The sequence below is a fragment of the Idiotropiscis lumnitzeri genome, chromosome 21 (assembly GCF_059441095.1).
Source record: "Idiotropiscis lumnitzeri isolate Australia: NSW breed Sydney's pygmy pipehorse chromosome 21, RoL_Ilum_1.0, whole genome shotgun sequence".
Lineage (NCBI taxonomy): Eukaryota > Metazoa > Chordata > Actinopteri > Syngnathiformes > Syngnathidae > Idiotropiscis > Idiotropiscis lumnitzeri.
In genome coordinates, this window is record NC_142411.1 from 295,728 (window position 1) to 305,960 (window position 10,233).

General features: G+C 45.6%; 1 protein-coding gene across 5 annotated transcripts; it reads left to right on the top strand.

The window, feature by feature from the left end:
• Window positions 1-85: 85 nt before the first annotated feature.
• Window positions 86-7,855, top strand: cmtr1 (cap methyltransferase 1). Of its 5 annotated transcripts, none has more exons than XM_088286062.1 (23): window positions 86-1,656; window positions 1,733-1,881; window positions 2,123-2,281; window positions 2,633-2,725; window positions 2,805-2,876; window positions 3,128-3,222; window positions 3,307-3,379; window positions 3,450-3,648; window positions 4,047-4,165; window positions 4,298-4,394; window positions 4,494-4,626; window positions 4,860-5,039; window positions 5,286-5,342; window positions 5,420-5,477; window positions 5,550-5,618; window positions 5,687-5,818; window positions 5,883-6,008; window positions 6,071-6,162; window positions 6,602-6,670; window positions 6,855-6,902; window positions 6,982-7,094; window positions 7,177-7,285; window positions 7,355-7,855. In XM_088286062.1, exons 1-23 carry the CDS (start codon window positions 1,560-1,562, stop codon window positions 7,488-7,490), a joined length of 2,475 nt encoding a protein of 824 aa, XP_088142188.1. In that variant the 5' UTR covers window positions 86-1,559; the 3' UTR covers window positions 7,491-7,855. The 5 variants fall into 5 exon arrangements, with proteins under 5 accessions (XP_088142188.1, XP_088142184.1, XP_088142185.1 ...); XM_088286058.1 differs by having other exon boundaries at window positions 86-1,121; window positions 1,555-1,656; window positions 5,420-5,618; XM_088286059.1 differs by having other exon boundaries at window positions 86-1,121; window positions 1,558-1,656; window positions 5,420-5,618.
• Window positions 7,856-10,233: the final 2,378 nt, after the last annotated feature.

The window sequence follows — 10,233 nt, forward strand, 5'->3', positions numbered from 1 at the left end:
GTGGTGATAACCGTAGATCATGCAAAAGTAGCGATTTGCTCAGTACATACAGTTCACAGTCAACCGAAACACAAAACATCAGCTAAAACTTGAAGGAAATTTCCAGACAGACGAACGAATAGCATCGTGGCACTGTGTTGCAACCCTTTTAAATAACGTCTTTAAACGCAAATGCTGTCGCAATACATGTCGAAAGTTAATGTAACAATACTCACATGCCTATTTTAATTATCCTCTGTGAAAAATGCCATTAAGACCAACTCCCTTTATCCCTAGGTACCCGAAGCGTGAGCGGCAGCACCTTATCACATATGTATGATGTTTAATAATATAAGAATCATTTGTGACATTTTGTTTGGCCGTCTGTCCAGTTGTAACAATGAAAACAGTTGCAGTGTTTTTAAAGATAGCTCAAGATTGCCCGACTTGGATGCCAAGTAAGGATTAGTTGAATCCACAACACATGCAAGAGCACACTCACGCTAATCGCTTAATGGCAAGACAACGTGTGGTTAAAAATTCAAGCGGACGTCTTAAAGCGATTGTTGTTCTTCGGGTGAATAAAATGAAGGTTTCATTTTCATTTCAAACGGTCGTAACCTGAACCTTCATGCAGTAATGACTGTTCCAATTAAGTGTTTCACAATTTTCTAAATTAAATTTACAAATTTCATAAAGCTTTGACAAGGAAAATGACACATTAAGACCGTTGTAAATAGTTACAAATTGTTGAAACGTGGAGAGTGCATAAAATAATTCCTTCATAAAACCAGTGTTATTTGTTGTTGTAAATTCATATTCATAAATAGTACACGTAGGGAACTAAAGTTCTATGACTAAATAAAAATATTGTGACTTTTGTTTGGTTTTTAAAATACAGGCTGACTTGGTGGTTCTCTGACGTCATCAGCCCGCGTCCTACGCATGCCTCCAGTAAAAGGACCCCGTCGGAAAAATAAGAAAATAAAACTGCCTTGCTTTTCCAAGCGAAACATCGACTAATTTTGCAGTAACTATCACGAAAACGCCGCATTAAATCATTCGTCAAACACCGGAATATTGAAGCCTGGATGGGGATGGCATTTCATTGCTGAGGACGTAACGCGCGTGTGTCCGAATCGGTAAAAGTTAGCTGTGTGTGCTATGTAGCTAACTGCTCAAGTTACGCAGTTTCGCTTTTCAGTAAATGCCGAAAAGCATATACGACATGTTCACTTTTTAAACGTCCACATAAAATTGGTCAAACAAGACGCACAGACCTTTGGGGTGTTCTTATTTTAATGCACGTGCATTATCTACTTCACAGGCTCTGACGCCTGTCTTAAACTGATTTCTTTTGCATGACATTGACACATACTACAAGCTTATTGCTTGCCGGCTAGTTCTTCCCGTCATTATAGTCAAGTGTTAAATAATAATAATTTGGCTAAATTGATACATTGGTGTCTGGTTGAGCAAACTGCAGGGCTATCTTGTTTGATTATGGATTGAGCGGAGCTCCATTCAACGGCATTTCAAAAGAAGACACTTTTCTCCTTGCTGCATGTTCTGCAGCAGCCATGATGAAGAGAAGAGTCGACGCTGCTCCCGTCCTGGCTGCAAAGAGGCACCGTGATGAGTGCAGCTCCGATGAAGAGTCCAGATTGTCCAGACAAGGTAGGCGCTACTCGTCTGTCGGGCCAAGTCATCCATTGTCGATTCAGCCGTTGACATCAGTTGTTATCCTTTCCAGACTCCAGCCTGAACGAATCTCTCAGCGACCCGGCAGAGCCCCGAGCGGGATTCTCCATGCCGTCCTTATCAGTCCACGCCGAGGACACGGACTCGCCCCCGCAGGGCTCCAGGTTCTCCATGTACAACAGCGTGTCACAGAAGCTCATGGTAATGTTGTTTTCATAACACAAGAATTGAACGGCGGAATGTGTCACGGTGCCCGCTGATGGATGGAATTCACGTGGAGGCCTTTCCACTCATTTAGCATGTTTTGTTTGCTGTTCAAAAATAACAACAGCACCTTTGCATATGATTATAAAGAGGACTGTCTTGTGTGCGCTTACATTGGACTTGCTCATGTATTTGATGCAGCTCCGCCTCCGTAAGTATGACCCGACCTGTCTTGCAGGCCAAGATGGGCTTCCGCGAGGGAGAAGGTCTGGGCAAGTTCGGCCAGGGCCGCAAGGAGATCGTCGAGGCGTCGACCCAGCGTGGCAGGCGTGGTCTCGGCCTCACGCTGCAGGGCTTCCAGGGGGAGCTCAATGTCGACTGGCGGGATGAACCTGAGGTAGCGCTCCCAAAGATGAATTGTTTGCTGCGAGCTTTCTTGGAAGACCCAATGAAACAAAAGGAAAAGTGTGATGAGAATTTACGAACGGAAGGATGTTATTGTAAATAGAATGCTGCGTAAAACATGACTCATGGCTTGCCAACAAACAGCGCTGTTTTTTGACTCTATTTTGTGTGTTGAAAAGGTTGAGTTTTTATTATTTTGCATGAGTTAAACTTTCTATTTTTCAACAGTTGGCAAGGTTTGTTATTGTTCACATTGTCTGTACGGTTTGTTAAATGTAAAAGTATTTTCATTCTGACCTTATTTTGGAAAATGTAGTGCATTTGAATGGTTTTGTGTTTCCAGCCCAGCGCTGCCGAGAAAGTGGATTGGTTCCCAGAATGCACCACAGAAATTCCCGATGCCGTTGAGTTGAAGGACTGGATGGCAGTGGGGCCGGTAAGTTCTTGCCTGTATCATTTTAAATATTTGTATTCTCCATCTGCGTCGGACTTTTTTATTTTTTTTTTTCTTGCAGAAAAAAATGAAGATCGAAGACGAAACTGAGTTTTGCACCGAAGACCTCCTGCACACGCTTCTCAGGTGCAAGGTGAGGTGTCGGTTGTTGTTGTTGAACACCTCAAAGACTTTGTGATGCGTTCAAGGTTTTTTCTTTGTCGCTTGAGGCCGATTTGGGTTAAACTTTTTGCGCGTTTCACTGAACTCGATGGGACGATAACCTGCAGCGAGAGATAATATTTTTGTATTTACGATGCCGTAATTCCCAATGATGTCACTTGAGCCATGTCGTGTCCATCCGATCTTGGTGCATCCCGTACTTCAATTGCTGCTGCCGTACAGGCGGTGTTTGACGACCTGGACGGCGAGGAGATGAGGAGAGCGCGCACTCGCTCCAACGCTTACGAGACCATTCGAGGCGGCATCTTCCTCAACAGGTACCGTTGCCGAATGCGACCGGTCGGGATTTGCGTCCCGTGTCTTTTGACGTCGTCGTAACGTGTCGCTTTGGGCGTCTTCAGAGCGGCTATGAAAATGGCCAACATCGACTACTGCTTCGACCACATGCTGACCGACCCAAAAGCGTCCGACGGGGTGAGCGCGCGCTTGTGACGCGAGCGTGTTTGCCGCTTCACTCTGACGTGGCTCCTCCTTTCCGCTGTAGAAGCCGCTGACCCATGACAATGCCAACGAGCTTCTGTACTTTGGCGACGTGTGCGCCGGGCCCGGCGGCTTTTCCGAGTACATCCTGTGGAGGAGACGCTGGCACGCCAAAGGCTTCGGCATGACGCTAAAGGGGCCGTGCGACTTCAAACTGGAGGACTTCTACGCCGCGCCCAGCGAGCTGTTTGAGCCTTACTACGGTATCCAGCTCCTCCACTACGTGCCCCGATTACGTCAGCGTCACGTCAAACACTGCGCACCAAAACATGTTTTGTACGTAGCAAAATGTCTTTTGCGTGCACGCACGTAAATCAAACGCCATATTCCACGCGCAAGAAAATGAGAACGCCAAAGTCAGTGAGAAGGAATCTTCCAATCGTTCACGCCGTGAAATTTTGACAACATTCGAGGATTGCACGATTGTCCGAAAAATATGAGAACATTTCTTCCAAAAAGAGGCACCGAGCTGTTTAATGGCACTCGTCATTGAAGTTTATTGTCAAAACCAATCGTGTCTTTCAAACAACTGAACTTGAAGTGCCCACACGCAGCGATTCTGCGTCTCCTGTCCATTTTCGTCCACGACTTGGTGTTCCAGGTGAAGGAGGCGTGGACGGCGACGGCGACATAACCCGGCTGGAGAACGTGACGGCATTCCGCAACTTTGTGCTGGACAGCACCGAGGGGAGGGGGCTGCACTTCCTCATGGCGGACGGCGTGAGTATGCCGTCCCACATCCCAAAATTACGTTTGGTTAAATAATGACTCCGAGTGCAAGTTTGTGGTTCTGGTCTCACTTGTCGACGGCAAAACAAGAAGGTGGCTTTGGATTTGTTTTTGTGAGGTCAGGGCTTCTCAGTGGAAGGTCAGGAGAACCTTCAGGAAATCCTGACCAAGCAGCTGCTGCTCTGCCAGTTCCTCACCGCTCTCTCCACATTGAGGACAGGTCAGGCCGGGGTGGAAAAAGCCTTTCTGCCCTCGCGTTTTCATACGTTGGCGTGTATAAAAAAAAAAAATGGCCTCATGGCGGCTCTGTGTCTCCCAGGCGGCCATTTTGTCTGCAAGACCTTTGACCTGTTCACGCCTTTCAGCGTGGGCTTGGTCTACCTGCTCTACCTCTGCTTCGACCGCATCACTATCTTCAAACCCGTCACCAGTCGGCCCGCCAACTCCGAGAGGTGCGCCGCTGGAATTCTTTTGTGTGTGTTGGTGATGAAGGCGCTCTTCGCTTTACGGGGGTCCTGAAATGCGTGCTTTTGAGTTCATGAATGGTGTGCGGTCCGCTCGTTTATCGGCCAGAGCAAGAGTACGCGGTCACACGGCACAAGAAGGCATACGCTCGTCCTGGTTTTCATTGGATCTTTTTTTTTTTTTTAACATCTGCTGTCATCATGACTTGACGTCTTGGCAGGTACGTGGTGTGCCGAAGTTTAAAGCCGGGCTCGGACGCCGTCCGGGAGTACATGTTCCGAGTCAATCTGAAGCTCAAGCAGCTGCGGGACACCGACACGGACGTGACGGACGTGGTCCCCCTCAGCATCATCAAGGAGGACGCCGACTTCTACCACTTCATGGTCAACTCCAATGAGAGGTGCGAGCTCAAGCGCCAGTCAACTAGAAGACATGACTATAAATATTTCGAAAAGTTGAAGAAAAAGACAGAAGTGCCAAAAGAAGACGTTGCAAAAAAAAAATTGGAGCTTTTTCATTTCGCTTGGCCCCAAAATGTGTGTTGACGTGTAATCAACCAACTGTCACATTTGACCACATTTTCTGTTGACCCATTTTTCCGCTTGACTTTTTTGCAACAGCGCCACCTTGTGTCTTGTCTTCGCAGCCTCTGCGCCGTCCAGATCAAAGCCCTGGCGAAGATCCACGCCTTTGTTTTAGACCCGTGAGTAGCCGCCGGACGACGACGTGCGCGCTTCCGTTTGGCTTGCGTGCGCATCACGAGTGTGTCGGCACCCGCAGGACGCTCGCTGAGTCCAGGCAAGCTGACATACGCAAGCGGTGTCTCCAGCTGTGGGGGGTGAGTGGGCCGCCGGCTCGAAGCGCCTGTCACGTCGCCCGCCGCCTTCACGCCGTCCGCATCCGCTCCCAGGTGCCCGACAAGGCCAGGGTGACGCCGGCGTCCTCGGAACCGCGCTCCAAATTCTACGAACTGGTCAAGGTTGCTCGAGCTGTGACGTGAAAGTTCCTCATTTTGTATGCGTTCCAACGGAGACGTTTCTGCCCCAGAATTCCGACGTGGAGTCGTTCAAAAGCAGCCTCCCGCTGCTCAACTCCGGCACGCTTGAGAAGCTTCGTCACGTGCTGGACCACCGTTGCATTGTGGGAGGCGGCGAGCAGATCTTCCTTCTAACGCTGGGCGTGAGTGCGTCTTTTTTCATTTGACCACGTTCAAATTGAAATGTTGGAAACGAATCCGACGCAGAAGTCTCAGATCTACACGTGGGACGGAAAGATGCCTCTACGCTGGAAGAAGCTGGAGAACTTCAAGCTGGAGCTGCCCAGAGACTCGCTGCTGAGTGTGGAGATCGTGCAGGAGCTGAAGGGCGAGGTTAGCGCCGCTCGGCGACAATGTGGCCTCACCGTGTTGTAAACGCGCGTCGCCGTTGGCAGGGCAAAGCGCAGCGGCGAATCAACGCCGTGCACGTGATGGACGCGCTGGTTCTGAATGGCACCGACGTCCGAGATCAGCACTTCAACAAGAGGTGCGAAAAAGCATTCTCGTGCTCCGTCCGTGTCGTTGCGCGACTCGTCTTGAGTTCTAAAAACAGCCGCGGCTGCAGACGTACCTCAAAATCAGACGTATGAAAACCGGCTCAATTAATAGCATAAACGGTGACACGAAATCTCAAAGGGGGGGCTTATCTAGAAAAATATCAAATCTGGATTAAAAAAAAAAAAAAGGGCTCCTATCATGGAAACTTTTTATTTTTGTAATATTCTGTTTCTACGTTTTCAGACTCCTTTCAAATGCTGTTTATTTTGCTGGATTTACTTGATTGACATTTTTTTTTTGTAACTTGGCTGTTTATTCCTAATATTAGGACTTTTTTTCCTCCTTAAGCGGCAAAGGAAGTCAATTCTCCCCTGTTGAGTTGTTCACTTCATGAAGCTGACGTCCTGACTTGTGGACTTTGCGTGCAGGATCGAGATGGCCGAGAAGTTTGTGAAGGCGGTGGCCAAGCCCAGCAGACCTGACATGAACCCCATCAGGTGCCGCGTTGTTTGTCTATTCGCGTTGTGTGGCTTATGCGGTCCGAACAAAACTTTTGCTCTGGATTGAAAACTCACCTGTGACATCGCATTCTGCTGTGGACGCTCGAAAGATTGGAGCATGCCAAGCAGGTTACGCTGTCTTGATGCTGCGGTTGATTCGCGATTGTCTGCTTCCGAACAGAGTCAAGGAAGTGTACAGGCTGGAGGAAATGGAGAAGATTTTTGTGCGGTACGATGGCTCATCCGTGACGGTCACTCTTAAAACTCAAAGGGAAGTGAATAATATATTTGTGAATGTTTTGCCTCAGACTGGAAATGAAAGTGACAAAGAGTTCGGGCGGAGTGCCCCGTCTGTCTTACACCGGTCGAGACGACCGACACTTCCTTCCCACCGGGCTTTACATCATCAAGACCACCAACGGTGCGTGTCGCCTCTGTGCTTGGGCGTCAACGTGTCCGTGTGCATCGCCACTAAACCATCCTCTGCCGCTGCCTCTCTTTAGAGCCATGGATGATGGCATACAGCAAAACCTCAAACAGGAAGTACTTCTTTAACAAGACCACCAAGACGTCCTTGTATGACACGCCAGCCAACGCTGCGTCCCCCTTCCAGTAAGCTCCGCCCTCGTCCGCTAGTACCGCATCATCTCGTTCTTGTGTTTTTCCTTTCGATATTGACAGCGTGTGTCACGCCGAGCGTCTCTTCTGGGCCTGGGAGGACGGCGTCATCGTGCACGACACTCAGACGCGAGTGGACCCCGACAAGCTGTCCAAACATGACGTGCTGGCATTCGTCCACCACAACCACCAGCTTTGAGAGCGCCGCTCTCGGTGGCCGAGCCTTTGGAAAACACTCTCGGCTTTTGTTTTTTTTAAATGCAAATGTTCAAGCGGTCATTTCAGTTTATATAAAGTCTTCCAAGGACGAGCAACAGAGGCTTTCATCTACAAGGGCACGTCTGGTTCTCAAGATATGAACTGTGTTTGCTATTGAGCTCTTGTAATGTACATATTTTGGGCCTTTTAGAACATCTACTTGAAGTTAGGGTGGCTGTGCCTCAGTTGGAAGAGTGGGTTGGTTATCCAGTGAGCAACGGGTTAGTGGTTTGTGTCCTTGGGCAAGACACATTCTGAAATTGTCTCCAGGTTGATATTGTAAATAAACGGTTTTCTATTGCGTAACCTGCTTAAACCAACTTGGTTTTTTTTTTGCTCTTGTTGACCCAAATTGTCTTTGTATGTGACAGATTTGAAGAAGCAGCTCAAGGACGTAATGCTGCCGTTGTCATTTTTTCATATTTTTTTTTTAAACATCCCCACTGACAATAATCAGGTTTTTACTCTATAAAAATTAATATTCCGTTACTAGGGCAAAGTTGCACAGACAACTCGGAAAGGAATTTGTCAAATATCAGATATAGGGACAATAACGTTAAGCCAATCAAAGATATTTGAAAATTGACTTATTACTAAAACAATAAAAACAGCGTGTTAGAATGCGACTGTTTGTGTTTGACATTACGCTGACGTAAGTGTGGCATAAATGTAACGCCATAGAGAACAGCCGACCCCGGCCGGACATGGCCCTTGTTCTGTGAAAAGGGGGGCGGGGCTGGGGCGTTCCCATTGTCAGAACGGGTCACGCCCATTTGTGGCTGCAGCGCGACAACGTCCTTATTTGGTCACGAGACGAAAGTCGGCGACGTCTGCCAAGGCAAACAAAGTCCATCTTGGAAAGCGGGACCACCTTGTTGCCTTCTGCTTGTCCTTTGCAGCCGAGTTCCCGTCTGGATGAACACATTTAAATTTAATTTCCAGTTGGTCTTATTTTTTTGTTCTTTTTAAAGGCAAATTTTTCATAATGTACTTTTTACTAATTCCAGTTTGTTACTTACATTACTTTTGCCTATTTATGTGATAACATTTTGCCCATTTGTTTTAATTCTATTCTAAATGTACTTAATGTTTTATTTGACTTATTATTCTGATTTATTTTTGGAACGTTTTGTTTTTTTTCCCCACATTGTCGTCAATGAAAAGGCCTGACAAGACATGAGTGGGTGTGTAAGCAGAAAAAAAAACTGAAATCACTCCCCTTTTGAGGCGACTTGGGGTCAGCACTTGATTCTATTAATAATAATAATGCATCCGATTTCAATCGCGCTTTTCCGGACAGCCGGACATTCAAAGTAAACGACAATGAAATGATGAGCAATGAAAACAACCCTTGATTTCAATGAATATTTTTAATGTCAGGATTCAGTGTCACAGAATTCAGCTACATTGCTATCAGAACTTATCTTTGTTTACAGTAAAAAAAAAAAAAACTTTTGTAAATGCATTCTTCAACCAGAAACACATCAAAAGTGCCAATTGGGATAGCATGCATTTTAGTTTGTAAGATTTGGTGATTATTGTTCAACTTTCATGCGCAGTCAGTCTTCACACGATGGCAAAAAGTCTGAATTTTTCGCAACTTTTGTGTCGAGCATCTGTCTGGTATTTTGGAGCAAATCTGTGATGCTGTACTTTGTTTTTGAAGAAACATTGGTTATGGCCCCAAATGATGCTTTGCAACACACTGGAAGACTTCCCATTTGTTTTTGAGCATGAGACTTTTTTTGTGGCGCACTTATGACGGACTTGCTTACCAAATTTCATGTGCAAAGTGAAAGTGGCTTCCGCTGATGCATTTTGGATGAAGAAAACATGGCCTGGCATCTTTAAAGCAAAACGGCAAACTTACTTTCTTATTGACCAAGATTTTTTTTTTTGGTGGGTAGACATTTCTACCAAAATGTTTGTTGCTAAGAGAAACTGTACAACTAACATGAACTATATTACAAGAATGTCCTTGGAAAGAATAAAATCCTCACCCTTATGCAGTCGCAGAAATAAATGTGTGAATTTGGTACAAGTGACATCCAATCCAATACAACATTATTTATATATGCAAGGTAGTGCTAAAATAACATGTTTGCAAACCCAGCAACGTGTCATTCAATAAGCTTAATGCAACATTTACAGCAATATTGTCATCACTGTCTATTTGATTTATTTTTTATTTCGACCAAATGTCACCCCAAAAAAAACAAAAACAAGACAAACGCAAGTATTGGCAAGAATCTTTCGACTTAGAGGTGTGATTCCCAACAAACCACACAATTATCAAATTTTCCTTCATTTTTTTGCAATTGAGCGATTAATGCCAAACAATATATTTTTGCATATCTACCAATTTAAAGTGACAGATGTAACAATAAAATGATCTTCCTCTAGATGACAGAAGGTACCATTAGTCCGTGTCTCCAAAAGCTAAAAATATTTCTCAAGGAATGAGTACATTTTGTGAGTAAATGGAGACGAGATCAACATTATTTACAAGTTTAATAAATTCCACGAGAACGCTCGTTACTGATAACATGTCTCCAATTCAAATGAAGGAAAATACTAATAATAAGTTCGGGCCTCCTAAAAAATGTAATGCGTTTTCAATAAGTAAAATTGCACTCTGTTACATTGTGCTTAATAAATAATAAAAAAAGAAATATTAAATGCAA